The sequence below is a fragment of the Neofelis nebulosa genome, chromosome 2 (assembly GCF_028018385.1).
Source record: "Neofelis nebulosa isolate mNeoNeb1 chromosome 2, mNeoNeb1.pri, whole genome shotgun sequence".
NCBI lineage: Eukaryota > Metazoa > Chordata > Mammalia > Carnivora > Felidae > Neofelis > Neofelis nebulosa.
The window spans coordinates 136,671,896-136,698,350 of NC_080783.1; the positions used below are offsets into that span (position 1 = coordinate 136,671,896).

At 37.1% G+C, this 26,455-nt stretch overlaps 1 protein-coding gene across 2 annotated transcripts in view; it reads left to right on the plus strand.

Annotated features, from left to right (window-relative positions):
- Positions 1 to 25,820, plus strand: part of SASS6 (SAS-6 centriolar assembly protein) — a 56,670-nt gene extending 30,850 nt beyond the window's left edge. For both annotated transcript variants that reach the window (XM_058716429.1, XM_058716430.1), the window contains 6 exons: positions 28 to 109; positions 1,040 to 1,176; positions 3,442 to 3,570; positions 22,575 to 22,672; positions 25,389 to 25,483; positions 25,583 to 25,820. In XM_058716429.1, the coding sequence (XP_058572412.1) occupies positions 28 to 109; positions 1,040 to 1,176; positions 3,442 to 3,570; positions 22,575 to 22,672; positions 25,389 to 25,483; positions 25,583 to 25,689 (648 nt within the window). In that variant the 3' untranslated portion in view covers positions 25,690 to 25,820. The remainder of the gene's footprint in view (positions 1 to 27; positions 110 to 1,039; positions 1,177 to 3,441; positions 3,571 to 22,574; positions 22,673 to 25,388; positions 25,484 to 25,582) is intronic.
- The last annotated feature ends 635 nt before the right edge of the window (positions 25,821 to 26,455 follow it).

The window sequence follows — 26,455 nt, forward strand, 5'->3', positions numbered from 1 at the left end:
ATACTTATGAGGATTGACATATTTCAGGTATGCAAATTACAAGAACAGTTAGAAGCTACAGTCCAAAAACTTGAAGAAAGCAAACAGCTTCTAAAAAATAATGAAAAGTGTAAGTATTTTAACTTTTTAAAAAAAAAAAATTTTTTTTTAACGTTTATTTTTGAGACAGAGAGAGACAGAGCATGAACGGAGGAGAGTCAGAGAGAGAGAGGGAGACACAGAATCTGAAACAGGCTCCAGGCTCTGAGGTGTCAGCACAGAGCCCTACGCGGGGCTTGAACTCACGAACCGCGAGATCATGACCTGAGCCGAAATCAGATGCTTAACCGACTGAGCCACCCAGGCGCCCCTTAACTTTTTATGTAAAAGAAGTTTGTAACTGTACTCTTAATCTGAAAACGTTATTTGAATTCATAGAAGTCCAGGTAGATCAAGATACTGCTCCATACAGATAATTTCTGTTTTAAATATACTGTCTCCATGTCTTTGCTACAGTAACTTATATATCAGCTGCCCTGTAAAACGGTTACCATTCTGAAGAAAACCATATTACATGTGTCAGTAACCCAAAATTAAGTGTTGAAAATATTAACGATAACTTAAGTTCTTCACTGATTAAAGTTCTTCACTACACCTTGTTTAATTGCTGTATTTACCTAATAGTAACAACATGAATTATTTGAAACTAAAATATAAGATCAAGCCTATAACATTTTCTCAGTGTTTAGTATTGGTTATCAGATAAGAGTGGGAACTTTAAGTAAACTAAGATATTATTCTAGAAATGAAAGCCTTGAAAGAGATCCTTGACTAGCAGAAATACATGTTTCAGATTGTAATAGGTTAAGGAGTTCTATGTGGTAGTTGCTCAAATAAGAGTCTTTAATGACAAAAATTTAGGTAAACCTGTAGTCTCCTGTGATATAAGGTAATCTTAAAGACTTAACATTTTAAAAATCTCAGTATAATTTTTAAATGTTTAAAATAATTAGAAAAAAATAATCAAAATTCTTTATCTTGTTTTGTTCTTTTATTTAAGTAATCACATGGTTAAATAAAGAACTAAATGAAAATCAGCTAGTGAGAAAGCAAGATGTATTGGGACCGTCCACCACTCCGCCTGTACATTCGAGCAGCAACGCAATCAGAAGTGGGATTTCTCCTAATTCTAATGTGGTAAGATTTAAACTAAGGTGTGAGCGGTCGTTGGGGCGTCTGGATGGCTCAGTCGGTTAAGCATCTGACTCTTGATTTTGGCTCAGGTTATGGTCTCACGGTTCGTGAGTTCGAGATGTGTGTGGGGCTGCAGAATCTGCTTGGGATTCTCTTTCCCTCTCCCGTTTGTGCGCGCTCTCTCTCTCTCTCTCTCTCTCTCTCTCTCTCTCAAGTAAATAAACTTAAAAAAAAAATGATGTGAGTGGTCTTAGTACATTTCCTAAAACAAAAATATTCCCAGACTGTGAGGAAGTTTCCATGACTTCAGGTGCCGGTACTAATATGCATATTTCAGGTATGCAAATTATAAGAACAGTGAGAAATGGGATTTAAACTTTAAAGAGTCCTACAGTTATTAGCAGTTATTATTAGAGTCCTGCAGTTACTAGTCCTACAGTTATTGGAAGTGTGACATATATGTATACTTGCTCTTAGCAAAGAGGCTATTTTTCAAGGGCACACTTCTTTTTAAGATTTTATTCATATAGAAGTCACTCGTAACTAAAGTAATGCCACATGTGCTGAAAAGCTTACAGTATTCATGGGGCCTTAAGAAGGGAGAATAGGCTTTGGGCTCAAGTTTGGAATTGTGATGGATGGAGCCTAAACTGAATTCTGTTTGAAAAACAGGAGGTGGGGGGGGCAGAGAGAGAAAGAAGTGTCCTTTTATCAAGCTTGTCAGTTCCAGATTCCCGAAGGAATAGTTAGGAAATATAAGCTTTCTAGCTCCCAATACCAGGAGCTTTTTCCTTGCAAGAAATTAGGGGAAACAGAAGAGCAGCTCCTTACGTCTGGGAGCTGGCTTGCTGCTGTCAGCAACACCCTGGTGTTGCTAGGAGAGCTGTCCTGGCACTCACAACTAGGCATTGGGGCTCTCCTGTTGAACAAACGATATAACAGAAAATCAACATCAGGCAAGGCCACTTTGTGACTGTGACGGATCAAGACAAAAACAAGACCACCTCATAATCATGTCAGACCACAATTTTAAAAAAATCATTGCCAAGCCACAAAACTACACAAGCTTTCTCCTATCCTGGCTAATGTGATTGGTTGTTGCTTCATTACCAATTATAGTTTTGGCCTTAGTACATTCTTCCTGACTTACAAGGTTTATTTCAGATAGTCACACAGTTATCCTTATTTACAGATAGCATCCAACCCACAACAAAGCCACACTTTATTAAACTCTCCCTTAAACCACCTAACACATAAGTCCAATAAATAAGTCCCTTTAACACCTTCATACTGCCACATCCCTTTTACTAGGTTCCCCACAGTGTGCAGTCTCCATTGTTTGCAAGGAGCAGTAAACCCAGGGTGTAACCTAAAGATACATTTCTGGTAGTTTTTGGTTGGAGAGCACTGGCAGAGGATTTAAAATGTAAATAAATACTTAATTGAAGTTTAAATCTATCCCAATAAATCAGGTAGTACTTAATCAGATAGTACTTGATGTTTAAAGAGAGGAATGGATTTTTGCTAAATAGAAAAAGGTGTAGAAAGAAGTGCCCACTGCTGAATGACAAACTTGAAAAAATTTGACAGGCTTGACCTTCATGACTTTGTAAAAGGTATTTTTTGTCATGTAACCACTGATGTACATAATTCCTAAGATTTGTGTTTCAGTTGCGCTCTTATAAAAATAAACTATTTTCATAACATTGGTTAATGGTGGTGTCACCATATTGAAAATCACTGACAAAGCCAGTTACTGTGTCAGGTAGTCCACGTAAGAACATGTCTTGGGGTCCGTGGGTGGCTCAGCTGGTTAAGTGTCTGACTTCGACTTAGGTCGTGATCTCACTGTTCGTAAGTTCAAGCCCCATGTCAGGCACTGTGCTATTTATACTCATTTTCGTGGAAAATTATTTTTATTTTATATCTGATTGGCTTATTGAACTGTGACTCCATCCTTCCAGCATCCCTTTTTTTAGGAATGGAAGGCCTGTAGGGAACCCAGGTGTTCAGAGAGGTTTAGAGAGGCTGCTGTTTGAACTCCGTTTAAAGCCAGATCCAATGGTTGACTTTGTCAAGCTTGTATAGCCACTCTTTAAAAAGCCTTAAGGTATCCCAGCCTCATGCTATGTAATAAAGCAGAGTTTTGGTGTCATGATAAGATTAGCCTCTAAGATAGTACTCAATTATTATAACAGATGCTGACGCCTCCTGGATTGGCAAATACTAATGTCTCATCCTTAACCTTTTTTATGTTTTTATTTTTAGGTTGATGGTAGACTTACCTACCCAGCCTGTGGGATTGGTTACCCTGTCTCCTCTGCATTTGCATTCCAGAATACCTTTCCTCATCCTATATCTGCCAAAAATAGCATCCATCCAGTTTCAGGACCAAAGGTAGACACATTAATACCTTTTTGAGGCAAGGTGTAGCAACTTATTAAATATTTTTAATTTTAAAAATTACCTTAGCCTTTGATCACTTGCTAAGTATTGAATATCTAGTTCATTCTTATAGGAAACACTATCTGCTCTATATGGTATTTTTTGAATCGCTGTAATTTATAAAAAGGTAGACATCAGTATGCTTAAACTTGATTCCTATTCAACCTCTTTCTCCATTTTTATTCATTCTGTGTTTAATCTTTTACAACTCTTAAACTTAACTAGGATTATTGACTTCATACTGTTGATGTATTAACTATGGTGACCTTTTTGGATCCTTTTGCTAGGATTTAAAGGTCTGAAAAGGCAGGATTATAGCATATTCTACAATGTAGTTCTGGCAACATCTTAAATAGCATGGGGCTAACATTTCCTCAAATCTGATTTATTTGCTGAGACTTTTTTCCTACCCGCTTGAGTTCTTCATTGTCATTGTTATTACTAATGTCTTAGGTTTATATATTGTTTTCATATGTAGTATAATTTTATCTTCACAATAATTTCATCCACCAGACCAACCACTGATTCCGTTTCATTACTAACTTTAGGTCAAAAAAATTTTTTTTTCCTAAATCTTGGGGCGCCTGGGTGGCTCAGTCGGTTAAGCATCCGACTTCGGCTCAGGTCATGATCTCGTGGTCTGTGAGTTCGAGCCCCGCGTCGGGCTCTGTGCTAACAGCTCAGAGCCTGGAGCCTGTTTCAGAGTCTGTGTCTCCCACTCTTTGACCCTCCCCGTTCATGCTCTGTCTCTCTCTGTCTCAAAAATAAATAAACATTAAAAAAAAATAAAAAAAAAATCTTGAAGACAAACTTTAAAAATTTTTTTTTTTTTTTTAATGTTTATTTTTGACAGAGAGAGACAGAGCATGAGCTGGGGAGGGGCAGAGAGAGAGGGAGACACAGAATCTGAAGCAGGCTTCAGGTTCTGAGCTGTCAGCACAAAGCCAGACACGGGTCTCGAACTCACAGACCGCGAGATCATGACCCGAGCCGAAGTCAGACACTCAACTGACTGAGCCACCCAGGCGCCCCAAGACAAACATTTTTGAAAAGAATATTTTATAAAATAACTGAGGACTTTGAAATTGCTATTATAAACCCTTTCTCAAAAGAAACCTGCATGGCTTAGTCGATGAAGTGTCTCTTAATCTTGGCTCAGGTTGTGATCTCACTGTTCGTGAAATCAAGCCCTGTGTCAGTCTCTGCACTGACAGTGTAGAGCCTGCTTGGGATTCTCTCCCTCCCTCTCTGCCCCCTGCTTGCCTGTGTGCTCTCTAAAAATAAATAAACTTACAAATAAACGCTTTGTTAAATTACTTTTGGGCTGCTCTAAAAATAAGCTGCCTGTGTTGCTTAGGCATATGCTTTTTTGCCAAAGCCTTATTAACTGTCATCTGGAGCTATTGAGAATTCTCAATGAAATGAGAACTAAACCTGAGTTTTATGCTTAGAATATCATTATGTGAGGAGTATTTAGATGCACTTAGGTGGCTTTTCTTGCATTGCTTGTTAAAGAGCATTAGATATGTGTTCAGAGGATTACTATTGTTTTTTTACAATGTTAAGTAACTCTTGTACTGTTCATTAACTTTATTTGTCCATATTTTATTTTTAAATTTTGATTGCAGTATAATAAATATAGGGTGTTATATTAGTTTCAGGTGTATAATGTAGTGAATCAACAATTCTATGTATTACTCAGTGCTCATCAAGATGTACACTTTGGGAATGCAAGCTGGTGCACCCACTCTGGAAAACAGTATGGAGGTTCCTCAAAAAACTAAAAATAGAACTACCCTACGACCCGGCAATAGCACTACTAGGTATTTATCCAAGGGATACAGGTGTGCTGTTTCGAAGGGACACATGCACCCCAATGTTTATAGCAGCACTATCAACAATAGCCAAAGTATGGAAAGAGCCCAAATGTTCATTGACGGATGAATGGATAAAGAAGATGTGGTGTGTTTGTGTGTATACCACAGAATATCACTCGGCAATCAAAAAGAATGAAATCTTGCCATTTGCAACTACATGGATGGAACTGGAGGGTATTATGCTAAGTGAAATTAGTCAGAGAAAGACAAAAATCATACGACTTCACTCATATGAGGACTTTAAGAGACAAAACAGATGAACATAAGGGAAGGGAAACTAATATAAAAACAGGGAGGGGGACAAAACAGAAGAGAGTCATGAATATGGAGAACAAACTGAGGGTTACTGGAGGGGGTGTGGGAGGGAGGATGGGTAAGGGGCATTAAGGAATCTACTCCTGAAATCATTGTTGCACTATATGCTAACTAATTTGGATGTAAATTTAAAAAAATAAAAAATAAAAAAAATAAAAGATGAAAACAAAAAAAGACTAGTGAATACTGGAAAGCTTCAAGGGCAAAAATAAATAAATGTATACTTAATCCTCTTCATTAATTTCATCCATCCCTCCTGACCCCCCTCTGGTAACCATCATTTTGTTTTCTGGTTTATCTCTTTTTTTTCCTTTGCTTGTTTTGTTTTTTAAATTCCACACGAGTGAAATCATGGGTATTTGTCTTTCTTTGACATATTTCACTTACTATTATATCTTTTAGCTCCATCCATGTTATTTATTGTAAATGGCAAGATTCATTATTTTTTATGGCTGAATAGTATTCCAGTGCGCACGCGCGCGTGTGTTGCATCGGTTACTTCCATAATTTGGCTATTGTGTATAATGCTGCCATAAACATAGGGGTATATATATCTTTTTGAATTAGTATTTTCATATTCATTGGGTAAATACCTGATATTTACTGGATCATATGGCAATTTTCTTTTTAATTTTTTGAGGAACCTCCATACTGTTTTCCATAGTGGCTGCACCAGTTTGCGTTCCCAACAGCAGTATATGAGGGTTCCTTTTTCTCCACATCCTTGCCAACACCTGTTTTTCCTTTCTTTTCTTTTCTTTTCTTTTCTTTTCTTTTCTTTTCTTTTCTTTTCTTTTCTTTTTTCTTTTCTTTTTAATGGTTTCTTGAATATTACTGTTTCTTCATGAATATCTGCATATTCAAGTGTGGTTGCATCTTGGGATCAAATTTTGTCTTGAGAATTATGATTGAATTGCTTTTTCATTTTTTTCTAACTTTTTTTTTTTTTAATTCCAGTTAGTTAACAATGTTATTAGTTTCAGGTGTACACTACAGTAATTTAGCAGTTCCATACATCACCGTGTGCTCATCACAAGTGCACTCCTTGATCCCTACCACCTATTTAACCCATCTCCCCTTCCCCCTCTCCTCTGGTAGCCATCAGATTGTTCTCTGTAATTAAAAGTCTTGTTTCTTGCTTTGACTCTCATTTTTTCCTTTGCTTGTTTGTTTTGTTCCTAAATTCCACTAGTGAAATCATATGGTATTTGTCTTTCTCTATGATGTATTTCATTTAGCATTACAATCTCTAGTTCCATCCATGTCGTTGCAAAAGGCAAGATTTCACATTTTTATGACTGAATAATATTCCATTTTGTATATGTACTACATCTTTATTCATTTATCAGTTGGTGGACACTTGGACTGCTATAAACATAGGGGTGCATGTATCCCTTTGAATTAGTGTTTTTGTGTTCTTTGGATAAATATCCAGTAGTTTGATTGCAGGATCATAAGGTGGTTCTATTTTTAACCTAAAAAAAAAAAAGTTTTTTATTTTGAGAGAGAAACAGAGTATGTGTGTGCATGAGTGAGGAAGGGGTGGGGTGGGGGGGGTAGGGAGAGATAGCATCCCAAGCACCCTCCATGCTGTTAACACAGGGCCCAATACAGGGCTCAAATCCATGCTGTGAGATCAGGACCTGAGCCAAAATCAAGAGTCGGGCACTTAACCAGCTGAGCCACCCAGGCGCAGCTCTATTTGTAACTTTTTGAGGAAACCCCACATTATTTTCCATATTGCTTCTTTGTTTTAAACAGCTTTCCAAGAAAATATATAATGTCCCAAATGAGGACAAGAAATACTACAGACTTTTTCCAGATAGTTGCCTAGTTTGTAGGAGTAATTATGGCTCACAAGATTACCTTTCTTACTGTTCTTCTGGAATTGGAGAAGTCATTATAACAAGGGTGTTCTTAGAAGCAAGACTTCTAGAGTTTCCTATATCACTGATTTTTGTATTCTTTTGATCTTGTATCCTCAACAGTTAAAAAACAAAAGAAAACGATTTTAAAACACTTTGAGCTTGAATCTTTAACACATGAATATTTATTTGTAAATTGTATACTTATACTACTATGCATATTGTATACAGTATAGTTTACTGGTTAAGAAGGTGGAATCTGATGTTAGAATTTAAATCCTGTCTTTGTCAATGTGAATTGGTTCAGCCACCGAAACACAAAAAACAGGCATCTAACTCTTAATGCTTCAGTGTCTCTACTTGTAAAGTAAAGCAGTAATTTTATCTCCTTTACTGGGTTATTGTGAGGGTTAGGTAAGTTAATATATTTGTTTAGAATAGTGCCTGGGACATGATAAGTGATTTATTATTTTATCTATTAAATACTACTAATAGAATACTCAGAAATTAAAGAGTGAAATTGAAAGTATATATAAATCAAATTTATAAGATTTTCTTCTCCTACCTCAATGCATGGTATTATCACCACCTACTTTGAGACCACAGATCTGGTTAGTCTGGTGCTAGCAGATATTGTGATTAAAACATGATCTTTTTAGTTGAAGTAAAAAGAAACCATTTTATTTCATGACATTGAAATTGTGATATATCTGGTATCTTTAAATGTTACTGTTGGGATTTAGTACATTCAAGTAGATGCTTAACTGTGAGGATGTAAAATAAAATGAGTTAAATTAATATAAATTAGGCAAGAAACAAAATCATGCTGAAGGAAATAGGAGTGTTTTAAAAGATTGTGGCATGCTGACAAATAGAACATTTGATAATGTCATGGTGTCTTGTTCAGTTGAGTGTCCTGACTCTTGATTTTGGCTCAGGTCATGATCCCAAGGTCATGGGATTGACTCTGTGTCGGGCTCTGTACTGAGCATGGTGCCTGCTTAAGATTCTTTCTTTCTCTTCCTCTGTCCCTCTTCCCTGTTTGCATGTGCCTTCTCATTCCACATATGAGTAGAACGAATGAATAAATAGCTTCCATTTAAAACAAATTTGATAATTTCTTAAGATAGACAAAATAATTTTTGTTTTTGAAGACAGTAGGCAAGGATTCATTCATTCAATAAATATTTATTTAATGAATTTTTACTATGGCCATACATTGTTCTAGTTGCAAGAGACACAGCACTGAGCAAGACAAAGTCCTTGCCCGTATGGTACTTATGTTTTGTGGTGAAAACTCCATTATGATTGCTAACTAGAGTATCTTTTAAACAGAACTGTTATCAAGAAGATGTTTTTGATGTGAAAGAAAATGCTTGTGATGAAATCACTTAAACACTTTCAGAGTGTCTGATTCTGATTCTTGTGTGGGATAAACCTTTAGGGTCAAACATCAGTTTTCATCTTTGAGGCTGTAATGTGAGGATTTTCTGCCATGAGAAAGTAGCTATCTAAGATCAGATGATTGGTTTATCTTCATAATGTTTAGCCCACAATGTGTATTCAGAGACAGATTTTATCTAGGGATAACATTTCTCAGTTAGACTCAATACTTCATTCACCATGTGGTTCTAAATTAATTTTCGCTTATTTTGTGTTAACTATTTTAAAAAATAATATATGAGCATGGGAAGCTTCCGAATGTATAGGAGGATATACTATCTAAATGTCCCTCCCGTGGTCCCCAGTTTTCTCCTCAGAGAAAATCATTGTTCGGAGTTTTTTATGCTATGTTCCAAAAATATTTAAAACATACACAGGATATATGTGTGTACATGTATAAATATGTGTGTTTCTATACATGAGTGTATATATAATCATAAATAGTACATGCCCACTGTTCTGTGCCTTACTTTTTTTTCATTCAGTAGTAGTAGTATGGAATAGGTCCGTTTCTATGTATTAGAATGTTAATTTTTGTTATTTAATGACTTCTTAGTATTCCAGTATATGCAGGTACTATACTTAATTTAACTAGATGGCTCAGAGCCTGGAGCCTGTTTCCGATTCTGTGTCTCCCTCTCTCTCTGCCCCTCCCCCGTTCATGCTCTGTCTCTCTCTGTCCCAAAAAATAAATAAAAAACGTTGAAAAAAAAAAAAATTTAACTAGTGCTCTGTTAATGGATGATCAGGTTGTTTTCAATCTAGATATTCATACCGTGCTTCAGCAATTATATTTGAATATGTATCTTTATGGCCTTTTACCAGTAGATTTGTAAGATAAAATCTTATTTACTTATTTTCATTTTTTCTTTCTTTTTAAAAATTTATTTTAATTCTAGTATAGTTAACATATATAGTTAAGTTAGTTTCAGGTATATAATATAGTAATTCTGTAATTTTATTACTCAGTGCTCATCAAGATAAAGTGTACTCTTAATTTCCTTCACCGATTTCACCTATCCACTCATCCCCTTACCCTCTGGTAACCATCAGTTTGTTTTCTATAGTTAAGAGTCTTTTTTTTGGTTTGTCTCTTTCCTTTAGTCATTTGTTACTTAACTTCCACATATGAGTAGAATCATATGTTGTTTTTCTCTGACTTACTGAACTTAGCATTATACTGTCTCGTTCTATCCATGTTGCGAATGGCAAGTTTTGTTTTGTTTTTTTTTTGAGCTGTATTCCATTGTGTATATATATATACACCACATCTTCTTTATGTGAGATAAATTCTTTTTTTAAAAAAAATTTTTTTAACGTTTATTTATTTTTGAGACAGAGAGAGACAGAGCATGAACGGGGGAGGGTCAGAGAGAGGGAGACACAGAATCCGAAACAGGCTCCAGGCTCCGAGCTGTCAGCACAGAGCCCGACACGGGGCTTGAACTCATGGACCGTGAGATCATGACCTGAGCCGAAGTCGGCTGCTCAACCGACTGAGCCACCCAGGCGCCCCAATGTGAGATAAATTCTTAAAAGTAACTGGGTCAAAGATAATTTTGTCTGTCTGGTGATTATGATGAAAATTAGTATTTCCCTCATTGAGAAACATCAGCTTTGTATTTATAGTTGGTTTCCTCTTCTATAAAATGTCTATTTCTTTATCCATTTGTTTGCTTGAGATGTGTAGCCCTTAAAAAATGACATCATAAGCATTTTTTATATATATCTTGGTCACTAGTCTGCTGTGGGTTTTATATGTTAACGTACTGTTTTCCATTTTTGCCTTGTCTTTTTATTCTTTATGGTACTTTTTAAAGAAAAATTTAAAACTTTACTAAAGTATAATTTATATACCATAAAATTCTCCCATGGTTAAGTTTACAGTACAGTAATTTTAATTAATTTATAGAGTTGTGAAACCATCATGACAATCCAATTTTAGAGCATTTACATGCCCCCAGAAGGTTCCCTAGTGCTTATTTGTAGTTAATCCACACTCTTGCCCCTAGCCCTAGGCAATTACTGATCTGCTTTCTGTCTATACATTTGCTTCACTACATTTCATATGAATAGAATCATACAATATGAAGCTTTTGTTGTCTGTCTGCTTTCACCATGTTTGAGGTTTATCCAGGTTGTAGTGTGTGTCACTAGTTCTTTTAATTGCTCAATAGTTTATCATTGAATGCATATGCCAACATTTGTTTATCTCTTCACCATTTGATAGACATTTCAGTCACTTTCAGTTTTGGGCTATTACAAATAAAGCTGCTTGTGATTGTTTGTGTATAAGTCTTTGTATTTCTCTAAGGTGAATACCTAGAAATGGAATGGCTGGAGATATATATTTCATTTTTAAGAAACTACCAAACTTTTCCAAAAGTGGTTGAACCATCCATCAGCAGTCTGAGAATTCAAGATATATTATATTCTTGACAACAGCTGGTATGGTGAATTGTTTACTTTTAGCCATTCTAATAGGTATATAGAAATCTCTTATTGTGACTTCTAACATGCATTTTCCCTAATAGCTAATGAAGCTGAGAGCATTTTTTCATGTGCTTATTTGTTATCAGTGTATTTATTTTGGTAAAATATCTATTTAATCTTTTGTCCATTTTTTTTTAATGTTTATTTATTTTTGAGAGAGAGAGCACGAGTAAGGAAGGGGCAGAGAGAGAGGAGACACGGAATCCAAAGCAAGCTCCAGGCTCTGAGCTGTCAACACAGAGCCCGACGCAGGACTGGAACTCATGAACCACGAGATCATGACCTGAGCCAAAGTTGGATGCTTAGCCAACTTAGCCACCCATCGCAAGTGCTCTTCTTAATTCCCATCAGCTATTTAGCCTATCCCCTCACCCCCCCTCCCTCTGTAACCATCAATTCTCTATAAATAAGAGTCTCTTAATTTGTCTCTCTCTTATTTCCCCCTCCTTTTTTCCCCCCTTAAATTCTACATGTGAATGAAATCATATGGTTATTTTTCTTTCTCTAACTTATTTTGCTTAAACTCTCTGGCTCCACCATTTTATTGCAAATGGCAAAATTTCATTCTTTATGGCTGAGTAATATTCTATTGTATATATATATATATATGTGTGTGTGTGTGTATATATATATATATATATGTGTATATATATATATATATATATATACACCCCATTTTTTTTATCCATTCATCAATCAGTGGACACTTAGGCTACTTCCATAACTTGGCTATTGTAAATAATGCTCTAATCAATATAGGGGTGCATGGAATTATTTTCTTAATTTCCTTTTCTGCTACTTTATTATTAGTGTATAGGAATAACCGATTTCTATATATTTTATATTCTGCAATTTTGTCGAATTCACTTATTCCAATAGTTTTTTTGTAGAGCCTTTAGGGTTTTCTATGTTTGGTATCATGTCATCTGCAAATTGTGACTATTTAACTTATTACTTACCAATTTGGATGCCTTTTATTTTTTCTTGTCTACTGTGGCTAGGACTTCAGTAGTATGTCAAATAAAAGTACCTAGAGTGGATATCCTTGTGCTGTTTTTGATCTTAGGGGAAAAGGTTTCAATTTTTCACTATTCAGTATGATGTTGGCTGTGAGTTTATCATATATGGCCTTTATTATGTTGAGGTGTTTTCTCTAAACCCACTTTGTTGAAAATTTTTATCATGAATGGATATTGACTTTGTCAAATGATTTTTATTTAGTGATTGAGATGATATTTTTATTCTTATTTTTGTTAAAGTGGTGTTTCACATGTTGATTGTTTTGCAGATATTGAACCATCCCTTGCATCCCAGGAATAAATCCCACTCGATCATGGTCAATGATCCTTTTAATAATGTTGTATGTGGTTTGCTAATATTTTGTTGAGGACTTTTATATCCATGTTCTTCAGGGATATGGCTTACAGTTTTCCTTTTTTGTAGTGTCTTTGTCTGGTTTTGATATAAGGGTAATGCTGGTCTTATAGAATGTATGTTTTGAGGCTTTCTTTCCTGTTCCTTTTTTTCGGAATAGACTGAAGAGAAAATAGGTATTAATTCTTCTTTAAATGTCAGGTAGAATTCACCTCTGAATCCATCTGGTTTTGGATTTTAATTTGTTGGATATTTTTTGGTTGCTGTTATTTTTTTTTTTACTGGAAATTTGTTCAAATTTTCTGTTTCTTCCTGATTCAGTTTTGGAAGATTGTGTATATTAGGGATCTGTCCTTGTCTTCTAGGTTGAATTTGTTGGTGTATAATTTTTCATTTTAGTTTCTTACAATTGATAGTATTTCTATGGTGTCAGTTGCTACTTCTTTCACTTCTGATTTTATTTATTTGGTTCCTCTTTTGTTCTTGATGAGTCTAGTTAAAAGTTTGTCAATTTTGTTGATCTTTTCAAAGAACCAGCTGATTTCATTGATCTGTTCCAGTGTTTTTTTAGTCTCTGTTTCATTTATTTATTTGTGGTCTGATCTTTTATTTTTTTACTTGTACTGGCTTTGGCTTTGTTCTTTTTCTAGTTCCTTTACATGTAAAAGTTAGGTAGATTGAGATTTTTTTCTTGTCTTTTGAGGTAAGCCTTTATCACTATAAATTTTCCTCTTTAGAATTGCTTTAGCTGCATCCTGTAGATTTTGGACTGGTGTGTTTTCATTTTATTTTACTTAGTGTATTTTTCTATTTCCTCTTTGATTTCTTCATTTACCCAGTGGGTATTTAGTAGTGTGTTGTTTAGCCTGCATGTGTTTGTACTTCTTCCAATTTTTTTCTTGTAATTTCTTTCATGATGATTGTCAGAAACGATAGTTGATAGGAGTTCAATCTTCTAAAATTTTTTTTTTTTAACGTTTTATTTATTTTTGAGACAGAGAGAGACAGAGCATGAACGGGGGAGGGGCAGAGAGAGAGGGAGACACAGAATCGGAAGCAGGCTCCAGGCTCTGAGCCATCAGCCCAGAGCCCGACGCGGGGCTCGAACTCGCGGACCGCGAGATTGTGACCTGAGCTGAAGTCGGACGCTTAAACGACTGAGCCACCCAGGCGCCCCAGATCTTAACATTTATTGAGACTTGTTTTGTAGCCTAAGAGATGATATGTCCTGGAGAATGTTCCACGTGTTTTGAAAAAAAATGTGTATTCTATTGGTTTGGGGTAGAATGTTCTGTATATATTTGTAAAGTTTATCTGGTCTAATATGTCAGGGTGCCTGGGTGGCTCAGTTGGTTGGGCATCCGACTGTTGATTTTTGGCTCAGGTCATAATCCTAGGGTTATGGGATCAAGCCCCATGTCAGGCTCTGTGCTTAACCTGGAGCCTACTTGGGATTCTCCCTCTCTCCTCCACTATTTCCTCTCCTCGCCCATATCCCTTCCTCGAGGTCTTTCTCTCTCTCACAAATAAAGATAAAAAATAAAATAAAAAAATTTTTAATATGTCATATAAAGATCCTGTTTCCTAATTGATTTTTTGCCTGGATACAGTATCCATTGATGTAAGTGGGGCGTTAAAGTCCCCTACTATTATTGTATTATTGTTAATTTCTCCCTCTATGTCTGTTAATATTTGCTTTATGTATTTAAGTGCTCCAATGTTGAGTGGGTAGATATTTACAGTTCTGTTCCCTTTAAGGATTGATCCCTTTATTATCATGTAACGACCTTCTTTGTCTCTTGTTACACTTTAATGTCTGTGTTGTGTGATGTAAGTATTGCTACCTAGGCTTTTTTTTGTTTCCATTTGCCTGGAATATCTTTTTCTTCACTTCACTTTCAGTCTTTATGTGTCTTTAGGTCTGAAGTGAGTCTCTTGTAGGCAGCATATAGGTGGGGCTTGTTTTGTTATGGGAACATTCCATCACCCTGTATCTTGATGGGGCCATTTAGATCCTTTACGTTTTTAAAGTAATTCTTGATAAGTATGTACTTATTGCCATTTTATTGTTTTCTGGTTGTTTTTGTAGTTCTTTTGTGTTCCTTTCTTCGGTTGCTCTCTTCCCTTGTGATTGATGACTTTCTTTAGTGTTATGCTTGGATTTCTTTCTCTTATGTATACCTACTATAGGTTTTTGGTTTATACTTACCATGAAGTTCATATATAACACTCTGAGTATATAACAGTCTATATTATCTTGATAGTCAATTTTAAAGACATTGTAAATGAACTTTATTTTTACTCCCTCCCCTTCACATTTTTTGTATAAGTTTTTATAGTGTCCATCTTTTTAAAAAAAATTTTTAACGTTTATTTTTGAGAGAGGGAGAGACAGAGTGCAAGTGGGAGAAGAGCAGAGAGAGGGAGACACAGAATTGAAGCAGGCTCCAGGCTCTAACCTGTCAGCACAGAGCCCAACGCAGGGCTCGAACTCACAGAACTGAACCGTGAGATTATGACCTGAGCCAAAGTCGGACACTTAACTGACTGAGCCACCCAGGAGCCCCTCATAGTTTCCATCTTTTTATTTTGTGACTCCCCTTAACTAATTTTTTTTAGAAATAATTGAATTTGGTACTTTTCTAACCTTCATACTAACTTTGTAAGTGATTGCTTAATTATCTTTATTGTTTGTTTGCTTTTATTCATGAAAGTTTTTCTTTTCCTAATTTTCTTTTAATTATGGCCCTTTCTTTTCCACTTGGAGGAGTCTGTTTAACATTTCTTTTAAGGCTGGTTTAGTGATGATGAACTCCTTTAACTTTCGTTTGGGAAACACTCTTACCTTGCTGGGTAGAATATTCTTGGGTGTACTTTTTTTTTTTTTTTTTTTTTCCTCCCTGTCAGCACTTTGAATATATCATGCTACTCCCTTCTGGCTTGCAGCGTTTCTGATGAGAAATTAACTGATAACTTTATGGGATTCCTTTGTAGCAACCAGTTGCTTCTCTCCTATTTAAAAAGTTCTGTATCTTTACTCTTTGTTATTTTAATTATGTGTCACGGTATGGACCTTCTTGGGTTCATCTTGCTTGGAGCTCTCTGTGCTTCCTGGACCTGTTTCCTTCCCCAGGTTATGTATTTTCAGGTATTATTTCTCAAATAATATTTCTGCGCTTTTCTCTTTCTCTTCTTCTGGGATCTTTTTGATGCGACTGTTTGCTCTCTTGATATTGTCCAGGAATCCCTTAATCTATCCTCATTTTTTATTTTATTATTTTTTTTAACATTTATTTATTTTTGAGAGACAGAGGCAGAGCATGAGCAGGGGAGGGGGAGAGAGAGAGAGAGATACAGAATCTGAAGCAGGCTCCAGGCTCTGAGCTGTTTGTTAGCACAGAGCCTGACGCGGGGCTCGAACTCATGAACTGCAAGACCATGTCCTGAGCTGAAGTTGGACACTCAACCGACTGAGCCACCCAGTCGCCCCCTCATTTTTTAAAAAGTCTTTTATCTTGGACACCTGGCTGACTCAGTTGGTGGAGCATGCAACTCTTGATCTTAGGGTCATGAGTTCAGGCCCCATGTTGGGGGTAGAGTTTACCTAAAAGAAACTTTTTGTTTTTTGCTGTTCATCTTGGCTGCTTTCCATTACCCTGTCACGTTGCTGATTTGTTCCTTTGCATTTGCTAATCTGCTGTTGATTCTTCTACTATATTTTACATTCAGTTGTTAATACAGTTCTGATTAGTTTTTGTGTATTTTCTCTTTGTTGAATTCTGAGTTCCTCCATTCTTCTCTACAGTCCAGTGAGCATCTTTCTGACCATTACTTCAAAATCTTTATCAGATAGATTAGTTATTTCTGTTTCATTTAGTTCTTTTCTGAGCTTTTGTCTTGGTCTTTTCATTTGGAGCATATTTCTCTCTCCTTTTGCTTGACTTTCTGTGTTTACTTCTCTGAATTTGGTGCAACAGCTATTTCTCCTAAACTTAAAGGAATCATCTTGTGTATGGTCATCTCCTGTGTAGATTGTGTATGCCTGGTGACCTTGGCTGGCTGGCTGGAGGTAAGGCTTGTGTGGGCTGGGCATCATGAGGTACTTTGTCCTGCAGCTGCCATGGTGGGAGGTCCTGAACTGAAGCAGGCAGGGGCCAGGGTGGTCCCGGAGCTCTCCATGCAGAGGGTATCCTCCCAGGACAACTGAAACTGAAGTGGACACTGGCCAGGGCTTCCCATGTCACTCTACACAGAAGGCACCCCGATAAGTCATCTGGAGATGATGTGGCAGTGGGTTTGGAGGTCCTGAGGTATTCTTTACTAGGGGTGCCCTGGCAAGATGTCTGCAGCCAAAGTGGTGAGGGCCTGGAGTGTTCTGGGGTGCTTTGCCCCTCCTGTTACTGTGGCAAATGGCGGGAGTACAGTGAGCGCTGATTAGGGGTGTTCTGGTGTGCACCATGCTGGGGTCGCTGAAGCAGTCTTCCAGCTAGGGTGTCCAGACCCTGTTCTCATCCACACTGTCAGGGCTGAGCAAAATAAACTGTGCCACTTGCCAGCCCCTCCAACCCAGAGAGAGTTCCAACAGTTCCCTCCACCATGTGGCAGAATTCTAGGGCTGGATCTTTTATTCTAGTTGCTCTTTTAAATTGCAGCTTTTTTCTTGTTTCCCAAGGTGTCTGGAAGTGGTGTGGGCTAGGAGCCCAGGGCTGGCTGAGTTACCCTGTCCCCTGTCTGCGCTATCAAGGTGGAGGGGAAATGTAAACAGTCCTCACCAGCCCTTGTGGCTCAGAGAGGGTACAGCAGCTCTCTTGCTTTTGGCAGAATTCTAGGACTGGATCTTTTATATTCTAGCTCTTCTTTTAATCTGAGGCTTTTTTCTGTGCGTAGGGCAGGTGAATCAGCTCACAGTTACTCAGTACTATCCTTCCCCAGTGTAGTTCACAGTGTTGACATTGGGTGTTTCCCTTTCTTACCCTGTCTCCACCTTTTGCCATTCTTTGTCTATATTTGTTATGCACAAGTTGTTCATTCAGCCTTCAGCATCTTCAGGAGGAATTGCTCTATAAAGAGGTAGATTTGGTGTGTCTCTGGAGGAGGTGAGTTCAGGGTCTTTCTACATTGTCCTCTTCCTACGTTGCCATCAAAATCAGCAAGTTTCTGTTTCCTTACAGCATTTTGAAGAGGTTATTCTGTGTTGCCTGGATTGAATAGTTTCTGGCAAGTCATTAGTAGTCATTTTTTTAGCACTTTTTCTCTTTAGAAAGTGACTTTTTCTCTGGGTGCTTTTCACATTTCCTTTTTTTTCGTTTTTTTCAGCAACTTATTTATGATATATTTTGGTGTGGTACATGTATATCATTATCCACTTAGGGCTTTTTATGGAGGATCTGTGTATCAGGGGTTTATGGTTGACAACTTGGAAAATTCTGGTCATTATTTCTTCACTTTTTTTCCTATTATTTTCTTTCAATATTCCATTTATACATGGTTGATCCCATATTTTTCTGTTGAGACTGTTCATTATTTTATGCTTTATTTTACAGTCAAATGCTATGTTTTAAAGTCACCTATCTTTTTTTTTTCCTGCAGTGTTTAATATGCTGTTATTTCTGTCCAGTTAGAAATTTGTGTTTGAGGTATTGAATTTGCCATTGCTGCAAGTTCCATTTCATTCTTTTTTATATTTTTCATTTTTCTCATACTTTCAATTTCCATTAAATTCTTTTTGATCGTTATCTTTGTTCTAACATCTCTGTCCTTGTCCTGTTATCATTTCTGTCATTTCTGGATCTGTTTCTATTGACTCTTTCCTTGGTGTTACATTTTCTTAACGTCATCTCTAGTAATTTTTGATAGAATGCGGAACACTGTCAGTGGTTACATTGTTGACCGTATGTGTTTTGTTATCTTCCTTTAAAGAGTGGCTGGTAGGATCGCCTGGGTGGCTCGGTTGGTTAAACTTCCAAATTCATCTCAGGTCATGATCTCATGGTTCATGAGTTTGAACCCTGCATTGGGCTCTGCACTGACAGCTCAGAGCCTGAAGCCTGCTTCAGATTCTGTGTCTCCTGTCTCTCTGCCCCTCCCCTGCTCATATCCTGTCTCTCTCTCTCAAAAATAAATATTAAAAAAAATTTTTTTTTTAATAAAATAAAGAGTGGCTGGTATTTAAGTTAGTTGTGGGTTCCCTTGATCCCTTTGGAGCATTCTAGGTTTCTTTCATTTTTTTTTCTTTAGCTTTACTTGGGTACATCTAAAGTAGCTTTTACTCAAGAGATAGTTCAGCCCTTCTACAAAGCTGTGATCCTTTGTGGCTCTTCACTGAATGCCCTAAATGATTACTATGTGTCTCCATGATTATGAACCTTAGAAATTGTTCATGTGAAAATTCCCATTTCTTTTTTTTTTTTTTTTAAACTTTTTTAATGTTGATTTAGTTTTGAGAGAGAGAGAGAGTGCGAGCGAGCAGGGCAGGGGCAGAGAGAGAAGGAGACACAGAATCCAAAGCAGGCTCCAGGCTCTGAGCTGCCAGCATAGAGCCCAATGTGGGCTCGAACCCACGAAGTGTGAGATCATGATCTGAGCTGAAATCGGATGCTCAACCAAGTGGGCTCGAACCCACGAAGTGTGAGATCATGATCTGAGCTGAAGTCGGATGCTCAACCGACTGAGCCACCCAGGCACCCCTCCCATTTCTTTTTTCAGTCTTGGGGCATTTTTCCCTATGCATGTGGCCAGTACTAAGCAAAACTTCTAAGGGATCCATGTGCAGATTTCCAGAGATTTTCCTTTATACCGTCTTTCTCATTAGAATTCTGCCCTTTAACTTTCACTTACTCCAAACTCCCTAAATTCTGATGTTGATCTATGTTTTCCCTCTGTACCTGAATTTAGGGTGTGCCTCCAGTTGGAAAGCTGGGTCATTGGTGGGGAATTACATTTCTCTCAAAGGTTACATACAACCTTTGCATTGTGTGTTCAGTATTTGAGACCATTCTTTTTATTTTGTACAGTTTTCTAATTTGTGATTGGTGCTGAAAATTATCTTATGAATTGCTATCTGATACTTTAATATTCCTCACCCATGTTTCTTTTTTTTTTAATTTTTCAATGTTTATTTTTGTGAGCGAGAAACAGACAGACTGCAAGTGGGGGAGGGGCAGAGAGAGAGGGAGACACAGTATCTAAAGTAGGTTCCAGGCTCTGAGCTGTCAGCACAGAACCTGATGTGGGGCTCAAACTCATGGACTGAGAGATCATGACCTGAGCCGAAGTTGGCTGCTTAACCGACTGAGCCACCCAGGCACTCCATATTTATTTTTCTATAAGGAATATTAGAGTCAGCTTGTTTCACTTTAAAAACTCCTTTTTGTGTTTAAGGTTATCATGTGAAATGCATGGATTAATGTAGGGAGAACTAATATCTTTGGAATATTGAAGCTTGATAGTACGGTAGTACATACCTTTTTAATTTGTAGTTTTAACCTATGAAATTAGTATCTATCTATTCCTATTTTATTGACTTTTTACCAAAAGTAGATATTTAATGTTTTCTCCTGCCTTTTCCTTTTGTATGCAAGTGGTCATAATTTTTTTTTCCATCTATTAGTTTGGTTATGTGTATACATTTTTCTGATATAGAACCCATTTATAAATTCCTGGTGTGAAACATGCTCAGTCATCTATTTTAGTTTGATTTAGTTTGTATAGATTCTTGGGTTACTTTTGTTTTAAAATTCTAATTCCTAGCCTTTCATTTAGAAACCATAAATATAACAGACTTTGAAAATTCTTGAAAAGGGAAGAATTCTCAGAATACATGCTGTATATGCATCATTGTTATAAATAGGGAGAAAACTTTTAGAACTATGACACTTGCTTATTTAAAAATTTTTGGGGTGACTAGGTGGCTCAGTCGGTTAAGCATCCGACTTCAGCTCAGGTCATGATCTCGTGGTTCATGAGTTCAAGCCCCATGTCTGGCTCTGTGCTGACAGCTCAGAGCCTGGAGTCTGCTTCGGATTCTGTGACTCCCTCTCTCTCTCTGCCCTTCCCCGGCTCATGCTCTGTCTCTCTCAAAAAATAAATAAAAGTTAAAAATTAAAAAAAATTTTTTTTGAGTATATTTATTTATCTTGAGAGAGAGCATAAGCAGGAGAGGGGCAGAGAAAGAATCCCAAGCAGTCTCTGCACTGTCAGCACAGAGCCTGACAGGGGGCGGTAAGCTCAAACTCGCAAACTGTGAGATTGTGACGTGAGCTGAAATCAAGAGTTGGATACTCCAGGTGCCTGGGTGGCTCAGTTGGTTAAGCGTTCGATTTCTGCTCAGGTCATGATCTCGCAGTTTGTGGGTTCGAGTCTCATGTTGGGCTCTCTGCTGACAGCTCAGAACCTGGAGCCTGCTTCGGATTCTGTGTCTCCCTCTCTCTCTGCCCCTCCCCTGCTTGCGCGCGCTCTCTCTCTCTCTCTCTCTCTCAAAAATATTTAAAAAAAAAAAAAGCGTTGGATGCTCAACCAACTGAGCCACCCAGGTGCCCTGATACTTATTTAAGTGCCGGGGTTAGAAGGCATTGACCCCTGCATTGTCAAAAAATCATGTATAACTTTTAACTTCCCTCAAATTTAACTACTGTATTTTATATATATATATATATATGTATGTGTGTGTGAAAAAAATATATATATATTTTCCCCCTGTCTTCCCCATGAATGTATTTTATATTGTGATTGAAACATAAGAAGTTGCCAAATGATTACAAACAAAGGGTATGTAGAGGAAGCATACGGGTAGGCTGGACTCTCCCCTGCTTTTGGCACTCCTCATTCCACTCCCTGTGTGCATGGTTAGTTCACTGAGGCCTGAGCTGAGAGGCAGTAAAGGAACCGGCTCTGGAGAGAGATTCTTGCTGAAGTGGCAGGGCCAGTTACTGGTTGTAGTTGGGCAAGGATCACAGAACGAAAGATACCACACCACTGGAGGGTCTGGGGAAACCCCAGAACAACAAGGAGGGAGCCTGCAGTGAAGAGCAGACAGCAGGCAGGGCTGCCGTCCACCATGGTGGATGTTCTCTGAGGTGGTGAGCTAAAATCCCCAGGGAACTAGCAGCTTATTGCTTGTCAGCATTTCCTGTAAGCAGAAACTAGGGAGTCAAGTGGGTAAGGAGTAGGTGTTACTTCAGGATCCAGCTTTGCTAACTGGGCGGGGATGAGGAGACAGATGGTACCGCATTCTACTGGTGTTTATTCTACTGGTATTTATTGACCAAAGTCCGTATAAATAGCCCCTCCAGTTCAAACCCATGTTGTACAAGGATTGGCTGCATTAGTGTTTTTGTTTCAAAATAATTGTTAAGAGATCATGTTGCACTGTTCATCTTGCTTCTATCACAGGAATATTTTTGGCAAGGAGAAATAGGATTTTTGTTGTTAAATCTCTTCAGGAAAATGTTCTTGTGTTATAAAATAACTTGTTGAACCTGTTCTTCTATGTTCTAGATACATGAGAAAGAAGTTTTAACCATCCATCTCCATATGGAACTGCCTCGGTTCTCACTAACTCAGTTACATGAGGTGTTTTCCCTCTTCACAGGTTCAGTTTAACTTGCAGTTTACAAAACCAAATACGTCACTAGGAGATGTTCAAACAGGAACAACTATTAGTATGCCTTGCTCAACTGATAAGGAAAAGTAAGTACTTGTCATAAAATTTAATGTTTGCACTTTTGAAAGTCATCCTAAATAATTTTTATTGGTGTTTGAAAGCTTTGATGCCCACTTATTTATCTGTGACATTTTAAGTTACTGATCAGTGGGATTGAAGCTAGAGTCACTTTTCTGTGTAAGAAATAGATTTCCCTGGGCGCCTTGGTGGCTCAGTTGGTTAAGCATCTGACTCTTGATTTTCACTCAGGTCATGGTCTCACTGTTCATGGGATCAGGCCCTGTGTTTGGCTCTATGCTGACAGCATGGAGCCTGCTTGGGATATTCTCTCTCTCTCTCTCTCTCTCTCTCTCTCTCTGTCTCTCTTAAAATAAATAAACATTAAAAAAAGATTTTCCATAATTTTTTTAAACTGTAAGATACAGTTAAACATACAGTAAAATTTTATTTTTTTATTTTATTTTTTTTTATTTATTTATTTTTTTTTTATTTTTCAACGTTTTTTATTTATTTTTGGGACAGAGAGAGACAGAGCATGAACGGGGGAGGGGCAGAGAGAGGGAGACACAGAATCGGAAACAGGCTCCAGGCTCCGAGCCATCAGCCCAGAGCCTGACGCGGGGCTCGAACTCACGGACCGCAAGATCGTGACCTGGCTGAAGTCGGACGCTTAACCGACTGCGCCACCCAGGCGCCCCTAAAATTTTATTTTTTAAGAGACTTTCCTACATAACTGAAGATCTCCCTTTCATATGCTTTTGGGCAAGTAGATTAGAAATCTTTTTAATTCCTCTTACTTGGTGGTTTTTGGTTTTGTTTTCCTGTATGGCTGTGTTTGCCTCTGGAAAGCTCTCCATTTTTCTGAATTAATGCTGCTAGTGTAAAGTGCTCTGAGAAGCCAGCTCTTTCAAACTGCTAGAATTCTTTGCTGAGAATAACAAGGCTTGTGAGATTGTCCCATACCTAACGAAATAAGCTTTGTGACTTCTGTTTTGCCTACTCAGAAATTCCTTCCTCTTTTTTAGACCTTACACAGGTTTTACATAGTGAAGTTTGTAACGCATGAAAACTTGTTTCTGGGTATTCTTCATGTTTGTAATATTTTTTTCTTACTAACTCTTCTTAGTTAAAATTTAATCACTTTAAGGCCTGTCATGAGCTGGCTCTTATTCATTGGCTTCTCTAAAATTGGCACCAACGCGAGTATTATAATAGTTGGTGAGCCTCTTTTTAAAAAAAAAAGTCAGAATTCTTTGAAGTCCTGAAATTTTTATATAATCTCACACTTGTTCAGGAGGTGGAGCACCTGCAAATCGTGTTAATGGTAGAACTTGGTGTTGATACAGTTAACTCTCATACACCCAACAGCAGTTTCACTTGCAGAAAATATGATGATCATATTTGTGGTACAAAATCAAACATAATCGTGTGTCCATAAAATTAGGACTGGTCAGCTATTTTGACTGTTTTCTCTTTTAGTTTTTTTTTCCTTTATTCACTGTCAGCTAGGAAAAAGTGGCAGTGGATATCAAAGGTTAAAAGTTAAAATTGAAGGAAATACCTGTTCACCCACTTAATTCTTCTCTGAAAATTGGAAAAAGACCATTTAATTTTAAGAATGTAATGTCATTGTTTTACAAGTGCCTTTAAATTCTTGTTATAAGGAACTACTAGAGAAACTTAACACTGGATGGATTTAGAAAGTAGGACTATGGTAGTAGAAAAGGGTAATATATGACTACATAAATGCCCCTCCCTGTTTTTTCGCAGTTTATACTTGTATTTATCGGACTAGAATTCATTATTGTGTATTAATTTTAATAGTGCTTATTAGTGACAACTGAAGTATTAACAAAATTTTGAAGAGCTTTTGGCAAAGGAAAAATCTTACTCATTAAATACAAGATGAAATAGAAGTTATTAAATAATAAGGGTATTCTTGAAGCATGAACATGTGTTTTCATCATGTATCATCACTTAAGTGCTGCTGTTTTACAATTTCATAGTACTAGACTTTCATTTAGCCTACATTCTTAAAAAGAATTTTTTTTTAATGTTTATTTTTGAGAGAGAGTGAGTGGGGAAGGGACAAAGAGAGAGGGAGACACAGAATCTGAAGCAGGCTCCAGGCTCCTAGCTGTCAGCACAGAGCCTGACGTAGGGCTCGAACCCACGCACCGCGAGATCATGACTTGAGCTGAAGTCAGACGCTCAATTGACTGAGCCACCCATGCGCTGCTAGCCTACATTCTTTATCTTAGCTCTTTGACTTATTAGTGCTACTTAGTTTACTGGGAAGAAGGGTATTTTGGCTTGTGGATAAATTGTTTGCTTAAGAAAGCACTGAAGAGGGGTGCCTGGGTGGCTCAGTCAGTTAAACTCAGTCGTTTGACTCAGGTCATGATCTCACAGTTCGTGAGTTTGAGCCCCGCTTCGGGCTCTGTGCTAATAGCTCAGAGCCTATAGATCCTGCTGAGAGTTCTGCAGCTCCTTCTCTCTTTGCGCTTCCCTGCTCACGTTCTGTCTCTATCTCAAAAATAAACAAACATTAAAAAGAAATTTAAAAAAACACTGAAGAACAAAGCTATAAATATAACTTAAATTATTTTACATATAGTATATGTGTGTGTGTATATATATATATATATATATAGATAGATAGATAGATTAGACAAACCTTCAGAATTAACTATTAAGGTGAAAACAAGACTTTGTAAAAATAAATACTATTTTCCTTTCAAGTGGTGCAAATTTAGGGCTGGAATCCAAATATCTGAAGAAAAGGGAAGATAGCATTCCTTTACGCGGACTCAGCCAAAATCTTTTCAGTAATCCAGGTGAGAAGACATTGTTGAAATGGCTTGTACATTGTGGATTCACTGTATTATATAAAGACTTAGTGAATACAAATAATGTTTTTCTGTCCTCATTTGCAGACCATCAGAAAGATGGCACTTTCGGAGCAGTACAGACATCTTCAAAGCCCCCTGTGCTCCCTTCTGCACCGTCAGCCTATTTCCCTGGGCAGTTAGCGAACAGTTGATGCTAGTGTGACCTTTTACTTTTTATTGAAATTTTAGAAATTCACAGGGTTTAAAAATATATGAACAGCATAGATCAAATTCTAAGCCAAGCAAGTTTCCAAGGTTACTTGAGCTTAACGTATTAGATCGTTAAGATAATAACGACCACAATAAAGACCACTGTCTTTTATGGCAAGGTAGAGGAGCCCATGGGGGATTCTGAGTGAGGATTCTGAGTAAATGACACTTTTTAGTGTGTGAACACGGTGTTTTATAGAATAATAGTATGAATTTTATTAAACGAATCCTTAGAAATTCTCAGAAGTTCGAAGGAAAGAGTTGGTCCTTTTAAGGGACATTCTAGTCCTATTGAGTATCTGGGTAAATGAAAACCTGCTCAGACAGAATATGAAACCAAAGAATGTTAATAATTCATTTTATTTTCATTGGTAAAATAAAAGTTTTGACACCTGAGAATTATGAGGGAAAATGATTATCTCCAAAGATAACCTATATTATTGATGTTTATAGTAAAGGGAAAAGTCCTAAAATTACCTTGAATGAATGAAAATAAATCCTTCATAGCAAATAAATATTTTCCTTGCAACCTCTTTAGCTATTAAACAAGTCTACTTATTTTGATAAATTATAAAAATAATTTGGACAGCATATTTACATAACCAGATTAGGCAGAAAGTGCTTTTAATCATTTGAACTGCAAAGTTTATAGGATTTTAATGTTTTCTGGAAGTCTTGACACATCTATTTTTTTCTCTTTTTTGAATT